Source organism: Mustela putorius, unplaced genomic scaffold, assembly GCF_011764305.1.
Source record: "Mustela putorius furo isolate JIRA1106 unplaced genomic scaffold, ASM1176430v1.1 tig00003854_pilon_pilon_pilon, whole genome shotgun sequence".
NCBI classification, from domain to species: domain Eukaryota; kingdom Metazoa; phylum Chordata; class Mammalia; order Carnivora; family Mustelidae; genus Mustela; species Mustela putorius.
Window position 1 is genome coordinate 7797501 of NW_025422006.1, and position 24349 is coordinate 7821849.

The 24349-nt window shown below is 49.1% G+C and overlaps 1 protein-coding gene across 4 annotated transcripts in view; it reads right to left on the reverse strand.

The window, feature by feature from the left end:
* Window positions 1-24349, reverse strand: part of APBA1 (amyloid beta precursor protein binding family A member 1) — a 193574-nt gene that overhangs the window by 24343 nt on the left and 144882 nt on the right. For 3 of the 4 annotated variants that reach the window (XM_045065075.1, XM_045065076.1, XM_045065073.1), the window contains exons 3-5: window positions 13440-13535; window positions 8677-8716; window positions 5155-5300 (exon numbers count right to left, since the gene is read on the reverse strand). In XM_045065075.1, coding sequence (XP_044921010.1) covers window positions 5155-5300; window positions 8677-8716; window positions 13440-13535 — 282 coding nt within the window. The remainder of the gene's footprint in view (window positions 1-5154; window positions 5301-8676; window positions 8717-13439; window positions 13536-24349) is intronic. The other variant, XM_045065077.1, reaches the window with a different exon arrangement.

A 24349-nucleotide genomic window follows, 5' to 3' on the forward strand; every position in this document is an offset into this window, starting at 1 on the left:
CACATTCTGGCGTGGACACAGAGCAGTTTCTGGGGCTCAGGTAGGGCTCGGCAGGGGAGCCCGTCTTCTGGCCAAAGAGCAGAAAATGTAGTGGGCATGAGGGTGCAATGGAGCATGGGGACATAGCGGAGAGAAAGGAAGACAAGGGACCTAGCCTCCCTGGCCTCCGGTCTGGTTCTCTGGGGAGGGTTACGGCATGGTTCCCACGCTGTAGGCAGCGGGGGTGGGGGTGGGGGCCATAGATGCTGCCACCAGGCAGGGCAGAGGTTTCTCCCAAAACATGTTCCAGAGAATCGGACCACAGAGTCAAGTGGGTATCACATAGTGATCGTGCATTCCGTGTTCAAATAATGATGCGGCTTTCCCGTTACACCAAGCGAATTAGCTCTTAGTACAGGACTTCTCAAAAATCTTTAATAGGAAAACACAGATGGCAAATATCGAAAAAAGAGAGAAATTTTGCAGTGTCTCCTGAGCTAATGTGCCAACAGAACCTTATGGGTGGGGAGCGCTCAGCTGGCCTGGGATGTCCCAGGGCAGTGGGAGAAGAGATACCCCGTCAGGCGGGGGTGGTCTACCCTTCCCCAAATTGTAGGGCACGGGAGAACCTCCTGGAGGGCCTTTGGAAACACAGATTCCTGGGCCCTTCTCCTGCCGTGAGTTTCTAACTGGGGCGGGCCCAAGAAGCTGCATTTCCAGCATTGCCTAGCGGTGCTGATGCTGTCCGGGAAGGGCTCCCATTTTGAGATCCACTGCTTGAATGCATTCCTTGTCGGATGGGGGTTTCCTAAAAGGATATTATTTCTTCTCAAAAATAGCGAACAACAAAGGCAGAAAGAGTACATTAGGGAGGGTCCAGAGATGGAAAAAAAAAAAAAAAAACTTAAGAAAAATGGCAGATGTCTTCTGATTCTGCTATTGCATTTAGATCCACCTTACTTATTATATCTTGGTAGATGGAAAAAGCCTTTAATTTCGGATTCCTCAGCCTGCCTCTGTTATTGCTACTTAAACACTCATCTTGGTTCCCTTCTGGACTACACATTTCTCAAGGTCAAGGACTGGGTCTTGGGTGGTTTTTATCTCTTGAGATGCCCATCACAAGGGTCTGTAAAGGAACACTCTGCTTCCTGAGCCAGATTCCTTTGTTTTCTTCTCGAGTTAAGTGGAAAATTTCTGGCCAAACCACAACTCCAAATTCTCTCCCTAGCTGGCAAATAAATCCACACGTCTTTTAAACTAAGAAAATATTCATTCTTCAAACTCCAAGTGTAAATCCAAGGAGCACCCCAACCAACCAATGGAAGAGACATTTAAAGTCGGTTCTGAAAGCCAAGCTTCAGGTTTGGTGTTTGCTCAGAGACAAGCAGCACGAACACCCCTGTCCACGCAGGGCCGGGGCGAGGCGGGGCTCCACTGTCAGCCGCATCCGCCGGGCCAAACCAGCCACGTGGGCAGAGGTAACAAAGAGGCGTAAGGCAGGGATCCCCGCGGGGAGTCGGGGGAGGAGGAGGAGTCGGAAACAGGAGGAGGACACCCTCCGTCTTGTTCAGATGACAGCACCAAGGCGGAAATTACTAATCGGTTTAGGTCCAGGATATTGCTAAAGGGATTTCCGAGTAAATCCATAAGCTTTTCTTCTTTCCTTCCTTCCTGGACAGTCACATCTGTAGCTTCCTTCCTCTCGGCATCTTTACAGAGGTGGCCTAGAATAACTCCTTTCTGAAAGGTCAACCCCTTTGGGAAAAAGCGTGGCACCAACTCCCTTACAGAAAGGGGTCTCCCTAGCAGGTGCGGGAACCACGGCGCATGCGCCCCCGGGTGGGGGGGGGCAGCCGGCCTGACTGGGAGAGCTGCTCCAGGACCCCTGGCGCCCTCTGCCGGACGTAAAACGCCGGTGCACATCCTGACAGCAACTTGCTAGGGTAAATGTGGGTCTGAGCACAGACTCCGCCTAGAACTCGAGAAAGAGGCTGGGTGTCAAGTCAAGCAATCTGACAGACACTTCAATGGATGGAAAAGGAACCGGAGGCAGGAAATATTTGATGGCAGGCAGCAGTTCCTTCAGAGGCATGGGAGCACGCTGTGAAATGATACTTATCAATGAAATGCAACCACTGAACTCTACCACTCTATAATGAACTCCTCACACCACCCTAATGTGCTGTAAAAATAAATCTATGTTCTCCAGATGCCCGCTCCGCTCGTAGCAGGTCTGCAATGGATTTACCATCAGACAGCCTCATCCTGCTTGTTCTGATCAACACCACCATCTAATTCTTCGCTTCAGACCCACTGTGGAACTTCTAGATACCCATTTCCTGAAGCTTCCGAGTGAACGTTCTGGTTTCTCATCAGGGGAGCTGGGCTTCAGGAAGGGACCTCACTGCGGAACGCAGAACCTGTAATTCACAGCTTGGTCCGGGGTGGGTCCTGCACTCCCGCTGGTCCTGGGGATATGAGCAGCACCACGGGCCTGTGTTCGGGGGTGAAGCTGCTTCATGGTGTTGCTCAGCATCCGTTCTGTTTGGTCAAGCGGCCTGCAGTGAGCTTGCATGCACACTAGGCCCTCACGCAAGTCCATACCCTGGATAACAGCCCCCTGAGTCTCAGGCAAACGTAAGCTCTTGATATAAATTCCTAACGGCCCTTGTAATAAAGAGTCTCCCTCACCTCCAGGGCCTCCGGCGTGTGCGTCCCTTAGACAAGACCCCCGTGGAGCTTACCAAACCCTGCTCTTCTAGGTAGGAACCGGCCAAGTCAAACCCAGGAACCGCAAAGTATTCCACTCACAGACCCTCATAAAGGCATGTGTCCCAAGCTCGGTCTCACCCTCTGCCTGCTCTCACGTGGCCTGGACCCCCAGCCTGCGGCCCCCTTGCGGCATGCTGGCTCCTTCCTTGAGGACCGTGAGTAATAAATGTCTCCATCACCATTTCCCTTGTGCTCTTTGGTTCAACCATCTGGCACATCAGGGCTCTGCTGAACAAATATTAACTTCACAAAATCCTAACGGGCTCTGTTTGGGAACTGTGGGACATCAGGAGTCAGAATGACATCCCGACAGACGTTGGCTTTAGAAGTTCTTGCCTGAAAAAGTAGCCGGCTCTCTCATACGATCTGGGTGTTCCTGTTTTGAATGCTGTGCCTGGGACATTCTCAATTCCAGAAGACTTTGGGGAGACCTAGATGAATTCCTGCCTCTCTTCAGGATAAGGGGAGACAGAAGGAATTAGGCCAAGCCTGGATGGGCAGCTCAATGGGCACCTAATGCTTCTTCCACCAGTAAAACTCATGAGTCCAAAAGACCCAGAAGGTACAAAGGTCGTATGATATGCTGGCATAGGGTTACCCTGCTGGGGGCCACACCTCTCTGTGGGCAGGGGCGGGACTTCCCTCGAGAGAAGTGGACCTTCCCACTGTCAATCACGCTGGCAGAGGCTAATTCTGGGAGAAGACATGGCCATCTCAGCAGCGGGCCCTGGGGCGGCAGGCAGGGTCTCTGAGGCACAGGTTGAGGTTCAGAGACCCTGGATAAAGTGGTGGAGTGGGTCCCAGACACCTGCAAGAAGTGGGCGGGCCCCCGTGGGCAGCCGTGACATTGGCCTGGCGTGGCCTGTCACTGTGGCGCAGCCGGGAGCTGCTCTCTGGTTTAGACATCCTAACTCCTGAAACGCCAGCCGCAGCAGCATCGGGTGTAGACGCGCGGGCTTGCTGTACTATGGTGAGCTCCGGGAGAACCAGTGCTGAGCTCAGGAGAAATGTGCCTCTTCCAAATCAGCAGAAGGTTTAAGAGAAGCCAGCAACTTAAGGCCCTCGAAGCCACGGACGGCAGTTTGACGAGGACGCAGGGCACCCTACACCTCGACCGGGCAGCAGGGGCCTGGGTCATCACAGTGAGGGCCTCCTGCCTACATTCCCAGTCCATGAAGAACACGGGAGTCAGTCTGGGCAAACGGGCCAGAAACACTGCCTTGAGCCCTACACGACCTCTATGCTTTCTTGTCCCTGGTCCCGCCAGTGAGCCGGTGGGGGCCCCGGCTCTCCTGGGCACCCACCACATGACCCCCTTCCCTCCTGCTCAGGTCCATCCTGCACAGTCGCTGGCTTGGCTCACTTCCGCCGGTGCTGTGGAGCCGAGGGGAAGGAGCTCACTTTCTAACTGGCCATTTCCCCTCCCTCCTAAGACCGCGGACAGCCTTGCACACTTGAGTAAGTGCTCAAGAAATACTTTCCCCGGATGAAGGACCCTAAGTTCCTGTCTTGCCCTCATGCTTCTTCCTCTCTCCGCCAGGCCACACAAACTCCAGGAGGCGACAGGGCGCGTGTGCACAAGACCATACGGAAAAGGGACTGGCTCTCTGAGGACCAACGGGATTTTGACCAGCTGAAGCCGGAAACGACCAAATCTGGTGAGTCCTAATCCAAGTCGCCTGAAATCCCTGACTCTGGGTTTTTCAGGGCTGCTATCCCTGGGGCTCTGGGGGCATTTTAAGGGCATGGGATTTGTCCCTGGAGCCTGGCGTCTGTCCAGGATTCCGGGTGGTCCCGGCATCGTGCTTATTTTAGAGCCCTGCACTGCCACGTGGGGACGCAGTCCTGGCCGACTCAGCCCAGCAGGGGGTGGTTTAAACTAGACGGAAGGCATTCCGGGATCAAACTGGCCTGCTCCCCAGATGCCAACAGGTTATGACCGGCTCAACTAGTTTCAACTGGGGTAGCCCGGCATGGACTCATTCTGATTAGGTCTGATCCAGCAGTTCAGTGCCGGAACCGAACCAGTTCAATGTGGCTTGCGCAGGATCAGCAGGAGACCCCACTGGAACCACGCGCTCCTGCGAGGGTGCAAGTCCCTGACCACCAGGTCTGCAGAAATCCCGGAATCAGTTCTCACTCGGGGGATGGCATGCTCGAAGCGACATCCTTCCTCACCACACCAGCTTCCCCAAGTTTACCTTCCTACGTGTGTTTTAAGACTGGCCCTTAGGATCGCCCCAAACACCCAGCATTGCTACCTCAGGGCTCCGGCACTCGTGTTTTCTGCTCAGAGCGTTAGCAGGTGCGCCGTCCCCACCCACACACTGGCTGCACGAGGTGTGGGGAGACCCGGGGGCACGGCTCAGGCCCCGGCGCCCGCCCCTCGCGGCCCCTCACCTTGATCCTGCTCACGGCTTCCTGGGCCTGCATCATGCGGACGTTCTTGGAGGGCGTCTTGTCCGACAGCAGCTGGGTGGAGCCAAGGTAATTGGCAGCAAAAATGATCCCATCGATCAAGTCCTCGGGGTCACAGGGTCCGGGAACTGGAACACACAGAGCCGTGGCGGTGAGCGAGGCCGCCCTGGGGCCGGGCCCCTACCGGAGCCCCCGGACCCCGCGGCCCCCCTCACCCCGCTGCGCGGCCGCACACCAGACGCCCCTGCGGAGTCCGAGGCGTCCCCCTGCATCTGCCTCCGCTCACCCCTCGTTCTCAAAGGGAAGGAGCAATTTCCTCTTAATCCACGTCGCCCAGGCCACTTACTGTGAGAAGGGATGCGCTTATTTAAATATGAAACCTTTACGTGAGAAAGGGTGTTGTTTCTCCCGTTAGATTGTGAACCCTTTGGGGACAAAGACCACATCATGTTCCTCTTTGGTTCTCGTGTCTCATCCGCGTCTGTCACCCAGTGGGTATCAAATGAATGGGTGCCAGACACGTGGCTAGAGGAGCAGGGGGGCTGCTTTGTTAGAAAACCTCCTTTAATAACAGTTCCTTCAGCTGCCACCACCCCCCCTTCCCACGGTAGCCATAATGGGGAAAACAAACTGTATAAATTTGCTTCAGAATATCCAGATTCCTAAATGACCTCTGACCCTGATTCTGGGAGGCAGAGGACAATTAGCCCAGAGCCCGAGTCTCCTGCTGCAGACCTTGCTGACTCAAAGGCTCTCGTGGTCCCAGCTTGCCTCCATGTACAGATCAAGTCCAAGGAAAGTCAGATTTTCTGTTCTCAACTGATCGGCCTTTGAAATTAAACCTTAGTTTTAAAACATTTAAAATGGGGGCACCTGATCTTAACCGTACCCATCTGTAAATATTATTTGAAATTAAAACATGTCTGGGACTAACACATAACTTTATAACAGATGCACCAAGAAAGGCTTTTAATTCTACAAAGGAAACGTATGTATTTTCTTTGGCTTGAATGCCATATTTGGGGAGATTAAAAATATACGTTTTAACCTACTGTTCAAACCTCAGGCTCTTAAATTAGATAACTGGAAATGGAAACAATTTGCTTTTTCCTTTTGGAAAGCTAATCTGAAATGATTTTTATTTTTATCTCCCAACATCAAGCTCATCTGGAGCTTAACCAGCTGCTTCCCGTGATAAGCTACTTATCAGGGTACAATCTTAAAATAATCTGATCATTTCTCTAAAGCCAAGGCAGTGGTTGAAACAAAGAAATTAACGGTGTTTTAGGAAAGGTCTTCACAAAGCATCTGTGTAGTAAGTAAATAAGGAAACCTGTTATTTGTCTTTTTCTAGATCTTTCCAAGAAAGGCTTCTGGACAGACAGTTAACCTGCGTCCACCATGTGCCAGTGATTCCCCTTCTCAACAGTCACACACTTCCTGCCCTGAAACTTCACTAGATGTCAGAAGGATTCAGGGTACTTCCAACAGACCATTTTAGTTGTAGAGCAGGGAAGCGTTTCTAGCCAAAACAACACATGGACAGGTTTGCACCCACAGTACAGTTTGTAAAAAGTAAAAAGATCACCTATCTGTCTCCTACCATAAATTCCCGTGATGGGTTTAAGTGTGATTTAAACATAATCATTTTTGCCTAACCAGGCATTGAGAAAAAAGATCTCATCTGGGATAGTAACTTGTAAAAACCTTCCATTTATTTTGTGAAAATAATGAGTGTTCAAAGAAAAAGAAGAATTAATGACATACTTCTCTATGGGACTTCTAGTATTGTCTATTCGTCTCTGAGCTGGCTCTATTCCCTGCAAGGGTCCCTCTTCGACCATATTAAGTGTGGATCTGCAGATAGGTATAAGAGCAATCCCAGTAATATTTAAAGGACTGTATAAATGTCAACCAGGCAAGAGACAGAAATATTGGACCTAAATACACTATAATCTGAGATACAATCTTAGGACATTTACCCTCCAGAGAAACTGATCATAATCAAACATCACTGCCGCCAGATCACATCTGGGGAGGAAAAAGCCCTAAGTCCATAACTTCATATTGGGGAATTCTTTAAAAGTCAAAAAATTTAACATTATAATGACCCTAAATCGAAGAACTGCAGGTTTCACTTTGGCCTCTTAGAACGTGTGTTCCCTCTCGGGGGCCTCTGTGTTGCTCTGCGGGTGAACAAGCATACAGGTGTCATCGTCACACTCACGGGGATGCTGAGCCTGGTGGAATGACTACGAAGAATGGAATTTCCAAACTCCCGGAAACTCCCCAAGGAGTACTCGTGGAATTCTGGAGCCTTGCAAAAACGGCACACATAATTTACAGGTCACTCAAGAAAGAGACCTGAGTAACTGAACGAAAGCCACGAGCCTGACCTAAGCTTCAGGAGCGCGGGGTCAGGAAGGTGTGCGAATCCTGGTGATCCACTCTCAGGCTGTGGGGCACATGGACAGTTCACGTCCAGGACCCAAGGGCCAGACAGAACTTATAGTGGTTTCTGCACATTCGCTCATCTCCAGAAAATCCTCTTTCAAGGAAATGACTAGCTACCCTACTGGAAAAACCATTTGCCATTGTCCCTGGCAGAGGATCAGTGGTACCTCTAGCTAAAGGGGGCCTTTGTGTGGATGAAGAATACATACTCCTTTTGCGTGGTCCAATCTCAACCTAGGGTGCTTTGCTTGGGTCAAGTTCTGGCCCAACTAGGGAGAATTTTATTTCCCTTGAGGTCTTTGCTTTCTGACTGGGTGCCCTTGAGCAGTGAATAACCTGCACAACCATACATGGCCATCATGCACAGAATACCGTTTACCAAGAGAGTCTGATGCTATGGTATCAGACTGCCAGCTCATGGCCTGGCTCTGATCCTTCATAACTGTGCCATCTTGGGAAAGGTACCCACCTAGCACTGGAGTAAGAATGCTTCATTTCTCTCCTGTATAACACAGGGGTAGTAAGCCCACTTCACAAGACAGATGTGAGGAGTCAATCAGTTATTGTATGGAAAGTGTGTATCTTGCAGAGTGAAAGCTTGATAAATATTGTACTTAACTCATCCAAGCAAGATATGGGAATGTCTGGGAAGGTCTTTCATTTTTCCCCCCTCTAAATTAAGGGGACCAAAATGTCTCCCTTAAAGTTCATTCCTACTTGAATGGCCCTTGATCGATATTAAGAGGTGTCCTGGAATGGAGATAAAGAGTCTTGGGTTCAGATGTCATATGACTGTCTCTAAGCTGGGAACAAACCTCAGCCTCCCTGCAAATTTATGGGCACAGTCAGCAAAGTTGGGGGGAGGATCTTTGACAGGCTCATGGCTACTGTTCTTTCAGTCTAAGATGCTAAGACTGTTAAGACTATGAGTGAATGACTTCGTGGCCTTTCTTCCCCACTAGGGTCTCACAGCCCAGTGCTTCAAATATCCAAAATGTTAGGAGATTCATGCATGATTCAATATTCAATTACTTCCTTTTCAGCTCTTACCTTCAACGTAGGTGGGGAATGAAGCCAAGCTTTTTCTTGACTGTAATCAAGACAAAGAGGTTTCAAAAAGGGCAAACCGTGATGAGAAATGCATTAACACAACTTTATCCATGCAACATGAAAAAGAAATAAATCACCAATGACAGATATTAGCCAGATGTCAACCATTTTTGGACAAGGAAGAAAAGTGTGAATAATCACATACATTTCTTAATAAAAGTTACCCAAAGCCCAGAACTTCTATTCCTAGTTTAGGTCATCTGAAAACCTTACATTCCACAATCAGAGAGATGTCCAACAGCTTTAAAAAAATATCCCACAGACCCAAACCCATAATCAATACAAAATAATACAAAAGGCTCAGTTTTTATTAAGAATCTGGGTTTCTAAGTGAAAACCTGCTGGATTCGTAAAAGCACCAACAACGTGATTATATGTTGAAATCAAGGATTTCCTTGGAGAATTTTATTTCCCTGGAGGTCTTTGCTTCAGTAATCTCTCATTGTGCTAAAAATGTTTGCTAGAGTTTTCCACGCCTCCTTTCACTGATTACTGGTTTAAAAATTCCATTATGTGGGTAATTATTATGTGTTACCTTCAAATAAGAACACATTAAACACAGACGTGAACTGAAAAACCCAGAATTTCTTATTCGAAGACCTCATAGCAAGGGTCAGTCTTCCTACAGCATCATCGGAAGTGGTCGTGATCAGCTAAGACCTTCTAGAACCTGACCGGATGGTGGTTTAAAAGCTCTCAGAGAAGCAACACTTACCATTTGGTTCCTTCCATAAGTGAATGACCTAAAGGTAACTCTGAGAGGCCCAAGAGTAGGAAATTCATTCCTGCTTTATCCAGTCACAGACTCTGTAGTGGATACGTCTGAGGCAGGGTGATGTGAGCATTGCAGGGGGGTAGGGAGCTAATGGCAAAGACAAGAGTCCTGCACATGAGCAAAAAGGAAGGTTTGCATGGCCAAGAGTTATCCTCAGGAAGCCTAAAGATCTCCAGTGTTAAGAATCTAGCAGGTACCGGGCACCTGGGTGACTCAGTCAGTTAAGCGTCTGCCTTCAGCTCGGGTCACAATCCCAGGGTCCTGAGATGGAGCCCTGTATCAGGCTCCCTGCTCTGTGGGGAGCCTGCTTCCCCCTGTCCCTCTCCCTCTGCCTGCTGCTCCCCTAACCCCACGTGTGCTCTCTCTAATCAATGAATAAATAAATCTTAAGAAGAATCTAGCGTTAAGTCATCACTTAAATATGTCCCTTCTAGGAAAAGGAGATCTAGTACAGCACAGTTGCTCAACACGTTGACCTGGGTTGATGGTGAACTCGGGGGTGCCTGGTGGCTGGAAGGGTTAGGGCCCAACAGAGGGCTGGGACACCACGGGAACAGCTCCATCTCGAAGTACTGCGTAGAATGTCTTCACGGGGGAGACAGGACAGCAAAGGGACACCAACCACTTACCACTCGCACAACATTCTAAACACAGTAGTGTTAACCATTACATGTGGAAAAAAAAAAAAAAACCAAAACAAAAACAAAAACAAAAAACCAGAGGCAAAGACACCCAGGTTTAAGAATCTCACTCAATTCAGGACAATGACAAGAATCTGACACTCATCACACAAGACACCAGGATGTGCCTGCCTGGGTGCAATGGTCCGTTACACCAAGGATGGTGGGTTTCTTATTTCAGAAGGGATTATCTTTAAGGAGACCAAAGAGACAAGTCCACTGGGAAGGAAAGATCATTGGCTGCTAATGCATTCCCGGAAAAATGCACACCCAGCTAAGCTCTGTGCACAGGAGGAAAGACAACTCGCATTTCCATAGTGTTTCCCACTTGTTTTCCTTTCCAAGTGAGAAGACAGGCCCAGGTGAGTGCCAGTGGCAGGTCTGTCTCATTCTGGTTAAACACAAACAAACAAAAATCCCTAAGTTGATGGTATGCAGGTGGAAGTCAGCTTCCTCATAAAGACCGAAGGCTTTAAAATGATTATTCCCTACACCCCCACTGGCCTTGCCCTCAGCAGCGAGGGGTCCGGGGGGAGTGAGGGTTTCCTTTATTTTGTCAAAGTGGTTAGCCTCCAGGTACATCCAAGAAACTAATTCAGATTTTCTTGGGCCAGTAGGACACTTTTCTAAATGCTAATCACAAGGACAGTCCTCAGATTTTAGCAGAAGCTACAAAAGTATTACTTCAGCCTATAGTTCTAAAAGCTGCTGTTTCGGGCACCTGAGTGGCTCAGTTGGTTAAGCAAGTGCCTTCGGCTCAGATCATGGTCCCGGAGTCCTGGGATCGAGCCCCCTCTCGGGCTTCCCCTGCTCTGCAGGGAGCCTGCTTCTCCCTCTCCCTGCCACTCCCCCTGCTTGTGCTCTCTGTCAAATAAATAAAATCTTTAAAAAAAAAATCTGTAGTTTTATTTAGAGCCACAATGGAGGGGATTTGGTACATTTACTTATTCTCTATTCATAAGCTCATGACTGGCTTTCTTTAGTCTCTGCAGTAGTAAGTTTAAAAAAAAAAAAAAAGAGTTTTGAGAAATGAAAGAATCTAATCATTGCACACAAAGAGGATTCTCATCATAATTTCTAAGGATATGCAGAAACGTGTGCCAAGTCCTGTAGGAGTGGAGAAACTAACAAATTTGCCCGGCTTATTATATCTGATGAATAATCAAACGCTGAATACTCGGGTGCCTGATTAGTCCTTTGTTTTCTCACACTGGACAGAAACGAAAAATCAGTTGATCCTTAATATTCAAGAATTAATAAGGCCACATTCAAGAGGATGAAAGGCCAGAATCTTTGGGATTTTCCAGGAGGTCACACTGAACCGTGTGCAGAGCCTGGAGGTCTGACAGTTGGAATAAAGACCTACCAGTTAGCTTGTCTACACAGTATGTGTGTGGCCTGGGGCACTTTTCACCTGGGGTCAAGAGCCTGGCCCCATAGGAGATCTGGTTTCAAATCCTGGCCTGATCACCTGTGGGCCCTGGACCTCAGGTAAGTTCCTGAAGCTCTAGGCTTCCTCAACAAACAATGAGGAAGTGATTCCTCCTTTACAGAATTATTGTAAGGATTAAATGAGATACTACCTGTGATTTGCTTGGACAGATGCCTGAATGCTGTAAATGCTCAAGAAATGGTAACTCTCACTGCTCTTTTTATTACTGTGGCCTTGACCCCTTTCTTCTTGCTTTTGATTCTCACCGATCCCTGTACTATGAATAAAAGCATACGGGAAAGCTGTGGGATCCGGGGTCAGCAGAAACAGTGACCTTCCTACTCCTGTTCCCGTGACCTAGGGTCTGAGGACAAGACCAGAGGAGGACAAAGTATTTATATCCTAATGTTGGTGTCATTTCAGAGAAGGTCTCTCTTATGTTTGTTTGCTTTAAAAGGAACAGATTATTGAAAATTATACTTCTCCCTGCATGAGTAGTTAATGGCGAATGGATGTATATTCAGTGATAGTTTAAGGGTCTATTTTAATGAAGACTCCCTTTAGAAGGGATCTGCCACTCAGGGTTAAATGGAGATGGCTTTCTTCTCTTGCATTTAGCACAATATTATTAACAAAAGGAAGGAAAATGAGCAATCATTCATTACCCGGCGTACATCTTTCTGCCTACCCTCAGCAATGATTAGGCAGCGTCTGTATTTAGGGTGTGCTGAACCCCCATGTGGACTCTAGTGCATGCCACTATTTGCCTGACCCTGGTTCGTAACGAGGTAGGGGTGGCATCTGCCTGGGGGTAAAGAGACAATAGTTGGAAAAGGCAGGGGTTCCCCTGTGGGAAGAGCATCTGTCTTTTCATAGCCCCAGGAACCTCTGTGGGAACAGCTGCATTTTCTCACTTCAGCATTCTCCATGGGGGCTCAGGCTGGCCTCCATCGGCAGGGGGACCGTATGGCTCACTGTCCAACAGGGGGACACTTTAGAACTGGACGGTCTAATCATCTTTAGCCACATGTGACTACTTGATTAAAATGGAATAAAATGCAAAATTCAGTTCCACAGACCTACGAGCCACGCCTCAAGAGCTTGGGAGGCACCTGGGGCTGGTGACGGCCATACAGGACGTCGCAGAAGCAGACGGTTTCCATCCCTGGAGCATGTTCTCTGGGACAGCGCTGCTTTAGAAACGCGTGTTTCCTGGGTTCACCGCTTGTACAACAGGTGTGAACGGGAACCAACCCCCTTAAGCCAGGACAAGCAGTCACCTGATGTCATGAAATTTATTCCACCTGTGCCTGAAGTAAATGGGTATTTAAGAAACCAGCCCACTTCCCGAACCACATGGCAGCCTCGTTTCAGAGGCTCGTAATGCCATGAGGAAGGATGCTGCTCTAGAGTTCGTAATATTCCATTTCCAGCATGCTCCAGGAGAACTTTCCAGAAAGACTGGAAATGTTCTGTCATCTCCCCTGTCCGATACAACAGCCACTCATGACGTGTGGCTGCTGAGCACCTGAACAGTGGCTAGTGTGCCGGAGGAGGTGACTTTCTATTTCGTGGGTTAGTCAACGCAGACAGCTGTGGCCAGTGGCTATCAGATTGGACGGTGTGGCTTCGGTCACTAAACTCCACGCTCGAGAGGAGAGGTAAGGATTTCTCTCCCTGGTAGTGGTGGTGGTTGGTGGTGGTGGTGGCGGGGGTGGAGTTTGGGGGGTTTGTGTGGGAAGCTGAAGAAAACTCACACCAGAAGAAGAAGAAAACAACACAGGCTGGCGGCTTCTGAAACAAAATGGCTCCCTACCTCTTTATTCGAGGAGGCCTCCGCGGGGTCGCTGGGGTGGAGGGGTGTGCTCGAGGACTCTGCACCCAGCGGGGAGGAGCTGCCAGGAGACGGAGACTGGAACACAGCAAGGAGAGGACACAGTGAGTGTCTGGGGACTCGCAAACACCCGCGGGGCGCAGGGTCGAGAGGAGAAAGCCCAACGCACGGGCACACACACTTCTACGGGGAGAAAACTTGCCAGAGGAGCCACCAGCAGTACCTAAAAGGCCTGGGTTTTCAGCGCTTTCTCTTAAATTCCCACCATGTTTTCAAAGGAATCCTTGAAAGCTCAGCCATTACTTTTCCTCCTTAGGCCAAGGGTTTAAACAGAGCAAAAGCTGACACTGGGGGGCGCCTGGGTGGCTCAGTGGGTTAAAGCCTCTGCCTTCGGCTCTGGTCATGATCCCGGGGTCCTGGGATCGAGCCCCACATCGGGCTCTCTGCTCAGCAGGTAGCCTGCTTCCTCCTCTCTCTCTCTCTCTGCCTGCCTCTCTGCCTACTTGTGATCTGTCAAATAAATAAATAAAATCTTTAAAAAAAAAAAAAAAGCTGACACTGGAACTTCAAGCCCTGAATGAATAAAGCTAATGGGGAGACACAAAGGTCTGTGGTTTTTAAAATTCTTCTCACAGGGAAACCTGGGTGGCTCAGTGGGTTAAATCTTCTGCCTTCGGCTCAGGTCATGGTCCCAGGGTCCTGGGATCGAGCCCTGCATCAGGCTCTCTGCTCAGCAGGGAGCCTGCTTCCTCCTCTCTCTCTGCCTGCTTCTCTGCCTCCTTGTGATCTCTGTCAAATAAGTAAATAAATAAATCTTAAGAAAAATAAAATAAGATTCTTCTCACAAAGACTGTGGGTACTCGTTGTCTTAATAAAGTCACCTGCCCAAGACGACCTGGAAATGACAATGTAAAAATGAAAACAGGGATTTTCAGAGGCGGCTGGGACTGGTGACCAGAAACCATACCACCTGTATTTCTCTTGTCCTGATTTCAAGCATTTTTTTCTCATTGAATCCACAGGTCATGGAAAATTCAGAGAAACGTCAGCATCCAAACAGTGGCTTGACCTCGGCTGCTCTTGAAACCGTTCAAAAGTCCTTCATTAAATGCTCTGTTTGGAAATAGGGTTAGAAGAACAGATGTGGAGCATATGGTCCCCATTAGGTGTCTCACTGCCTCGGGTGGTGGCCCAGGCCGGCCTTGCTGGAAGGAAGAGGAAGCCCCAGGCCAGGGCCTGACACACTCACCGAATGAGTGGCCAAAGCAAGCAAACTGGACAAAAATGGGTCTGAGACGGGCACTGGAAACCCTCCCCAGCCGAGACCCAAACATTCTGCATGCCCCTGCAATCCTGAGAGGTGAAGGCACCTTCAGGAGAGCCACAGGGATGCTTCAGGATTCTGTAGCGCTGGTCCTCTGAGAGCAAGCACGCACGGCTTGTGAAACCTGACGGAAAGGCCTAGAACAGAACCTGTGCAAGCATCTGTTGTGTGGCGATGTGCAGGGAGCTCCGTCCTGGACGAAGGAAGCCGAGCTACACCCGTGGCGGCTGAATCTGTTTCTCATGTCCTGCAACTGGCCCCCGTGGAGAGGCTGAGGTAGAAACTTCAGCCGAGTACCTCCACGGGAAAGGCAGAATGTTCCATGAAATCAGTCGTGCTGAGTTGGAGCAAGGGCATGCTCATAGACAACGGGGCCTCAATGAGCATTATGGGAAATTCTAAAAAACATAAATCTTTTTCAGAAAGTCTGAATTCTAGGAAAATGCAGGGAGCACCAAAGGAACTGACCGATGGGGATGTGGTGAAGGGCCGCTTTCTCCACACTGAGATGCTGCTGTTCCCGTCAGGCCTGGGTTTGTTTTCCGTGAGCCCCTGTATCTGATTCTGAGCGGGGAGGTGAGGACCGAGGAGTCTCTTAATTGCTCACGTGTAGATATCGACCCCTCCAGCATCGAGCCGAGGGGATGGGCGCGAGTAAGGGTGGACATAAGGACCCCAAGCCCCACAGCCCCTGGATGGAAAACAGCCCTGCACGCCTTTAAAAAAAAAAAAAAAAATCACGCACAGAATTTTTCATTTGGCCCCCAAGAGAGTGAAGGGTACTGGCTGAGTTAGCTCTGTTTGTTCTACTCAAACACAGGCACGTGAGGTCCCATGACATTTCAGCGCCTTTCCATTTTCCCAGTTTTTCAAATTTGAAGAGCTTCCTTAGATAGTGACATCTCTCCACTTCCCCCCAAAAGTCATTTTCTCTGTTGCAAAGATGTTAAGGGTTTGGTCCCTGGGAAGCTAGGATGGCTGGTTTTTCTTCAATTGCTTGGTTTCAGGGCACCTGGGTGGCTCAGTGGGTTAAGCCTCCGCCTGCGGCTCAGGTCATGATCTCAGGTCATGATGTCCTGGGATCGAGCCCCGCATCGGGCTCTCTGCTCAGCAGGGAACCTGCTGCCCCCCACTCCCCTCTGCCTGCCTCTCTGCCTACTTGTGATCTCTCTCTGTCAAATAAATAAATAAAATATTTTTAAAAAACACAAAACAAAATTTAAAAAAATTTTAAAAATTAATTGCCTGGTTCGAGGCCTGTAACACCTTCATTTAAAACAAAAAGGAAAAAAACCCTCCACCTTTCTTAAGTTCCCAGCAGTTCCTATTTCCTTATCTAACCACTTGCTATCACAAATCTAAATGCTAAAAATGGATTCTCTGCAACACTGCAAACATCGGGTCGCCTCAGGATGATGCGGAAGGCAGGTTATCCAGACAGTAGGCCGTGACCTGGAAGGGGCAGGTCAGACTTCACAGTGAGGCTAAGTGACAAGTGCCCTGTGCCTGCCAGGGAGCCCCAGAGAGGAGGGACCCACAGTGTCCTGCACCAGGGACCACGTCCCCTCCGTGCTCCATGCTCTAGCCTTCTGCATGCAAATGAGCTCCTTCACGTTTCCTTCCACTTGCACGCGCAGTTAATGACCTCCTTCTAGAGAGTTCTCCTGCACTCTTGCCCACCTTCGGTGCTGACTCGGAAATCGCAAGTCTTGCTGAAGCATTCTTGGACTCTATTCACTGTCCTGTTCTCCCTGATGGCTTGTCAGGTTTTGTAATTATCTGCTTATGTGTGGGTCTCCCCTGCCCCCGAACTCTTCGGCAGGGTTCTTGTCTTAATCATTTTGGAATCCAAGTGCCCGACCATGGGTCTCATAAGCAACGGCCCCGGCAAACCTTTGCTGAGGAAATGATTTCAGAGTCATTTCCAGCTTTACTGTATTTTCCAACCTGCGGAAAGCAGGGCAACAACCATGGATCGCTTCCATTCTTGTTTAGTGGTCAATGGTAAGCCCTTTCCGGATAGCCTTCTCGTGCTCTGCTCTTACGTGTGGAATGCTAAATCTGCATTCTGAATGAGAAAAAAGGGGTCTTTGCCTGCAAAGATCTGACCTGAGCTCCAGCAAAGCTCTCCTGAAGCTCAAAGCTGTATCCACATAAGGACCCCAAACGTGGGAGCCCAGCTCTCTCCAACCCACTGCTGACAAAGTCAAGGTGGGCAAACAGCCCCCAAGGTCCCTAACCAAAGTTATTGGCATTGATTCATCTACAATGTCTGTGAAAGCCTCTTGCCCCTCCTCTCCAGCTTCCATATTGCCATACTCCACTCAAAAAAAGGAATCAAGACCAGAAATCTGAGAACACCTCCTCCTTTCGGAGAATGTACTGGAGGCAAAGTTTAACTAATAAAATATGATACACAAAGGGAGTCATTACCACGTTTCTCCGGCTGAAGCCTCAGGCCTGCTGGGTCACTGGCTGCGTATTCCACTTCAAGGAAATGAGACTAAGGACAGGAAGCAAGTGTGGGTTTGGGCATTCACTCCGTGCCACATAGGGCATCTAGTAGGAGGCATCTACAATGTCCAAAGACAACTCGGCAACTCCCTGTCCTGGTCAATCACGGGAGGGCGTCCTGAATTGCTTGTCCTCTGCAGACTGTGTTCTAGCACATTCTCCACCAGCACAGTCTCAGTTTCACTGCCAGAGCTCCAGGGCTCCACAGAGCAGGGCTCTCAGCTGTAAGACTTCAGTCCATCAATGCCAGGACGGGAGATGACAGTCCCGTCCTCAGGCCAGAGATGGCCTTGGGATGCAGAAGCATCCAGAGGGAAAGCCAATCTCTCATTTTATTTCCGATCAAACTGTTCTAGCGGCCAACGCTGTACTAAGGATGGTAGAGGTGAAACAAACAGCTCAAGCTCAACAGGCCGAACTTTTCGGCTGTCCTTGCAGGGAAGAGGAACCGGGCACAAATAACTATCGTCCATCTACTCCTTCAACGGACATGTCCGTGCCTACCTCTGCTCTGCATATTGGCCCAAGATACAAGGAGGAACAAGATAGGTCCTGCCCTACATGACTTTCCAGGTGATGGGCGTAGGCAGGGCTGGGACGGAGGGCTGTGGCAGGTGGCACGAACAGTCACCCATATGTAGGACGTAAGACACAAGGCTGGGAGGGAGCACTTCGGCTGGAGGGGAGAAAGGGGCATATCAGCTTCATGGGTAGATGAGTCAATATGTTACGGTGAATCCTCAGTGCTTTCTGAGGAAGGTGATACTTCCGCTGAATCCTGAAAACTGCAGTATTCATGGCGCGGGACAGGATGAGGAGAGGGAGGAAGGTTCTAGAAACAGAGAGCTGCGGCAGTGGAGCTCTGCAGGAAAGCAGGGGTTGAGCTGAAGGGCAAGGACAGGTCACTGGAGCCCCATCTGATGAAGAAGCAGCCACGTCTACTCTCTGCCCAGCAGGTGGAGTTTTCCTGGTGGGTCCCTGGCCTGTTGTCCTCAGTGCAGAAGCTCAGTCTGGGCACTTAGGGACTAGTTCCTCAGCTGAACTCAAGATCTAAAGGATGGAGAGAATGAGTTGTCACTTCCCGCTCTTCCGTCCCGCCATGCTTTCTGCCCTGCCACCTGCACAAGGAGAGGATATCCTGGAGAAGTCAACGGGATGACAACGAGAAGACCCCGCGCTAAAGGCAAAGGGGTCACTGGCTCTTTCCAAGTGGGTGGTGTTCTTTTTAGAAAGGCCTAAGGACGGAGTGCAAAGCAGTGAGTGGGAGGGACGCAGACAGATCTTGAAAGACTTCTGGAGACATTGGAGTCAAAAGACGGAAAAATACGAGTTCCACCGAGACTGTCATTCATTCATTTCACATGGGAATTCTGACAGCATCCGAGGAGGCCCCGACCCCGGTCTGTGCCCGGCTTAGCTGGGGAGACAGACGTACAAACACACACAGGGTGGCCTCTGGAAGCAGGGGCCACCGAGTCCTTGAGTACAGAAGTCACAATGACACAAAAGCAGTCACGACTGAGCAGACCACTCACGATGCTGGTGTCCACCTAACAGCCCCCACCTCCAACCTGAGCATCTCCCCGGCCCACGTCTCTGTTGACGGTTGGGACCGTCTGGGGTCCCAAGGCCCAGAGCAAAACAAAACAGAAAACCAGGAACTTGCAAATGCACTGCAGAGCACAAGTGCAAATATTGCAAAAATAAAGAGAAAGCAGGATTTTAGAAAGTTAGAGTTGGCCCAGGTGGAGGACTGCTCACACTCACCACAGGTTGCTGAAGAGGTGGTTACACCAGTTCACAGATTAAGCAGACGACAAGACAGAGAATGACGACACTAGAGGTGCTTCAAAGGAGCGTGACTTGAATATCAAATCATTAAGAGAGGCCCTTGCGAAAACTGCATCAACCCTCGTGTGTTTTTGCTGAAACTGTCCACTTTCTGATTGGAAGGAGCCCTGCTGGTCATGCTGCAGAAGTCACAGTGTGACCTGAAGAAGGCTGTGCTAGTGTAGGACTCGAGGGTTCTTTCTCAAACAAGTTACAACTTCTCAAATCAATAGTCCTTTTTTGTTTTAAGAATTCACATACAGGGCGCCTGGGTGGCTCAGTGGGTTAAGCATCTGGCTTCGGCTCAATCATGATCCCAGGGTCCTGGGATCGAGCCCCGCGTCGGGCTCCCTGCTCTGTGAGGAGCCTGCTTCCCCCTCTGCCTGTTGCTCCCCCTGCTTGTGCTCTCTCTCTCAAATAAATAAATAAAATCTTTTTTTTTTTAAAGAATTCACATGTAAGTGAATTTATAACCTGCATGTTATTAGTCAATAAATAAAACTACTAAGCTTATGTTTATAATTTTTAATACTGTTTTGCAAGATAAGGGTCTAACCAAACCCTTCCTTCCTCCCCATTCTGGTCCTCATTTTAAGTGGATTAATTTTATTTATTTATTTTTTTAAAAAAGAGTTTATTTATTTATTTGCCAGAGAGACAGAGAATACAGGCAGGCAGAGTGGCAGGCAGAGGCAGAGGGAGAAGCAGGCTCCTGGCGGAGCCAGGAGCCCGATGCGGGACTCGATCCCAGGATGACCCAAGCCGAAGGCAGCCGCCCAGATGACTGAGCCACCCAGGCGTCCCAGTGGATTAATTTTAGAAGGTTTACTTCTGCAGGACTCCTTCGAAGCCTGCCTGCATCATTACAATGGGACACAACAGGGGCCCTGAGAGGCCTGAGCAGGATGCGAGGAACAGCAGGGAGGAGAGGCGACCCGCAGAGGCTGGGCGGGCAGGGCTCCGGGCTGGTGAACACAGATGCCATTCCTGCCTCAGTACTGGGGACTCGGGAGACCCCGAAGCAAAGCTTGTTGGTTGGCGGACATAAAAACTCACTCAGCTCCTAAGATACAGGATCTGGTCTTCAAATCCACCGTGATCTGGCTTTCTACTAGGGTCCATTTCCAAAAGTGCCATGTCGTTTCAGGGAATACAAGTTCCATTGCTCCTTTGAAAGGGGCTGGGGTGTTTTAAGCTTAGAGCGTGGCCGGACAAGTAAAGCTCTCAAGGTCTCCGGACAGTGAGCTGCTGCAGCCCTCCTGCCCCGGCATCTGGACGACCAGCATCTCAGTTCTGCTCTCCCGCTCCCAGCTCTGACTCTGGCCAGTTACTCATCATCTCGGATCCTCCCAAGAATTGAGGACAACAGTCACCACCCGCCACCGGGGCCAGCGTGGGGACTGATTGGGGACGACGCCCACGGGACGTCAGCTCAGCGCCTGGGTACCCACAAAGCCTCCCACCAGCATTTGACGAGAGTCTTTGAAGATTCCAACAGCAACAACGACTTCAGGCCACTGGGGAGAGTTCACAAGGACAACACGTACCCACGGGGATGGCTTTCTCATCTCATCTTCCTGCTTCTTTCCTTACTAAAATTTTACTCCGGGATAAAATTAGAAAGCACACAGAAGACTCCCTAAAACCTTACTACAAAGACTCTAAATTAATTTATGAGCCCCAAGACTCTTCGTGGCGTATTGGTAAGAAGAGCTCATTCCTGGCCACGGCCGGGGCTAGGTACAGTGACTGTGTGCGTCTCTGGCATACCCGCTGTCTCCCATCCGAGCATGGGAGGGTATTTTGAAATATGAGGGCTGAGAGTGATGCTATTCTGGTGACAAGTTTACAAAAGAGAATCAGGTGCCTAGGCAAGCGTGAATTGCAGCCTGTGCACAACCACCACACACCAAGATCCTCTACTGTGATGGCCTCGATTAAAGGCTCCGGCCGGCTCTGGCTATAACCTTGACAAGCCCCAGCACGTGCTGGTCCTTGCCTCCCAGGAAACTCAGTGACAAAAGTTTCACAACGAAGCGTAGGAGAAAATAATCCTTTAAGAATGACACAGTCTTACCACATCTATCTGGAACTGCATTATTTAGTAATTAACCGTGTCCCCCTCAAATTCGCACATCAAACTCTAGCCTCCAGGAGGACAGTGTGAGGAGAGGGGGCCTGTGGGAGGTAATCACGTTGGAGGGTAGAGCTCTCCTGACGTGATTAGTGCCCTTACAAGAAGAGACACAAGAGAGCCTGCTTCTTCTGTTCTCCACCATGGGAGAATGTGGCAAGAAGAGCGCCATCTTGCCGCTGGGAGGGGGTTGGGTCTACACCAGGAGCTGGCGGTGCTGGCACCCCGCTTTCAGACTTCCCAGGTTCCAGAACTGTGAGAAGTACTTTTCTGTTGTGTAAGCTTCTCACCCTACGGTATCCTTCTTATGCAGCAACCCAAACTAAGATAATCAGACACTTTTTCACTAAGTACGTACTGACTCTCATTTTTTGGTATTGAAATGACTCTCATTTTTTAAAAAAAGATTTTATTTATTTATTAGAGAGAGAGAGAGTGCGAGAGAGCATAAGCAGGGGGAGCTACAGAGGGAGAGGGAGAAGCAGGCTCCCTGCTGAGCAGAGAACCCGATATGGGGCTCGATCTGGGGACCTTGGGATCATGACCTGAGCCGAAGGCAGACGCTTCAATGACTGAGCCACCCAGGCCCATGACTCTCATTTTAAAAAAACATTGTAAGAAGTTCTGAGCAAGATACTCCTCAAGTGAAAAACTGTAGTGGTTCCTGCTTATGTTTAAAATAAATCCTAGGGACGCCCGGGTGGCTCAGCAGGTTAAATGTCCAATTCCTGATTTCAGTTCAGGTCACAATGTCAGGATCATGGGATTGAGCCTGACATCAGCCTCTGTGCCCAGCTTGGAGTCTGCTTGAGATTCTCTCTCTCCTCTCCTTCTGCCTCTTTCCTGTTCATGCGTACTCTCTTCCTCTCTCTCTACATAAACAAGCAAAATCTTTTTTTTTTTTTTCCCCTAAGAGAGAGAGGTAGTGAGAGAGAACATGAGCAAGAAGGAAAGGGAGAAGCAGGCTCCCCACTGAGCAGGGAGCCTGATGCAGGGCTTGATCTCAGGACCCGGAGATCAGGACCTGAGCCAAAGACAGACACTTAACCCACGGAGCCACCCAGGTGCTCCAAGCAAGTAAAATCTTTAAAAGGAGGAGTGGGAGGGGGAGGGGGAGGAGAAGAAGAAGGAGAAGTAATTCTAGACTCTGTACCTAAGCACTCCAAGGTTGAGCCTTAACTTCTTAGCTATTTTCCCCTTCCAGTTCTCCTCCACCATCAAGCCGAACTGAGCTGTTTTCTGCCTCTTGTATCAAACCTGAGCCTTTCTGAGCAAAACCTTTGTCCATGCTCTCGTCTGAAGCGCACATGTCCACCAGTCTCCAAAGGCTTATTTCCAATGCTACTTCTTTCGTGGAATCTTTCCTAGTCTCTGGGTTGAGTGGAAGCCCTCTCCCATGAGACTTGCTTGGGTTCTACTGGTGCCATTCTTCTGTACATCACTTCCTCCCTTAGGTTTTATTAAAATATAAATACTATAGGATAGTTTGATTACAGTACTTTGTTTTTTAAAAGATTTTGAGACAGAGAGAGAGAGAACACGCATGGGTGCACATGATCTTGGGATCTGGGAGGAGGGGCAGACTCCCCGCTGAGCAGACAGCCTGATGTGGGGCTCGATCCCAGAACCCCAAGATCATGACCTGAGCCGAAGGCAACTGCTTAACCGACTGAGCCATCAGGTGCCCCTACAATACTTCAATAAGCACTATGAAGGCAGGATGTGTGATTCATGAACTTTTTCTTCTTCAAGTGCTTAATCCAGGTTCTTCATAAAATATACAACAGGGGTTTAATAAATGTGTTGAGCGTATAGAAGGATGCATGGACATCAGTCTTTTGTACCCAAAGAGAACGGAAAAAAAATATGTTTATACACAGAGTCAGTTCTAAACCCCTGAAGCACTGCCCAGACGTGCTCACACGGATTTTGGTCCCCACGTGCAGATCACGGGCTCTTGGTCATGGTCTGACTCCTTCCCGGTCAGACATCGCTTGCTAATTATGCATCTTCATGTGAGCAGAACAGTAACATGGACCCAGCGAGAACAAGGGATCTCAGAGGCGGCACTTCGTACAGACTGTAATCAAACACTTGGTCATTCAATTCCTTATGAGCCCGAACGTTCTGGTTCTATACCGAATTTCAAAGGTGTGGTTACCGGCGATGGGCTACGGTACCTCTTCTCTTCCTTCCAGCAAACTTCTGTTTTGGGACCTGTGTGGGATTTCTCTAGTTCCGGCATCCCCGAAGAGCTTTTCCCCTATGCATCTTGGGTTTATCCAGCTTTATCCCCTTTTCTTAACTAAACGTACACTGTTTTCCTTACTGATAGAAGTCATTTTAAATTAACCCTACTGCATGTTAGAGTGATAAAAAAAGAGACATACATTTGTAGGATTAAGTTTTTCTCGCTGCAAGATATATTTGTGCTTCTGAAAATTGAAACGGGTTAAGAAATCCGTAATTATTCACTCTCAATTCAAACTGTATTATCAATGCACATTTCTGTTTCCTTAATGTGGTGAAGTAGGAAAGTTAGTATAGACATTGTAGGAGCATAATTATGTCATTAAAATGATAATAGCCTGGACCTAATGAAGTGTTTTATATACACATTTATAATGGATTCAATTAATACCAACCGAACATTTTGAGATAACGGTCGGTTAAAATATTCTAACCATTTTCACTCTGTCTTCCCCCCGGGGAAGGGGGGGTCCTCCCAACCCCGAGTACCCATGTTGCCACTGCAGTAATGGCAAGACTTGGACCAGCTCGAGCCTCAGAGAACCTTGCACTGGGCCAGTCTCTTCACACAGAGGGGCTCTCCCTGTTCACAAATTATTCATTTTATTACCATCCACAGGGTCCTAAGCTTCTGAAGCCATGAGCTCAGATGATTAAAAAAAAAAAAAAAAAAGCTAAAAAAAAAAAGCTAAGTTAACTATTAACCAGTCATTGTTGTCAGCGGAGCTCACTGACCAGCTGATAAAGCGGATCTGGAAACACAGGTTATCTGTTACCCCTTGAAAGGGCCTCCCTGTGTTTGAAAGGCAGGACACTGTGTAATGGAGAAATGCGGGGAGT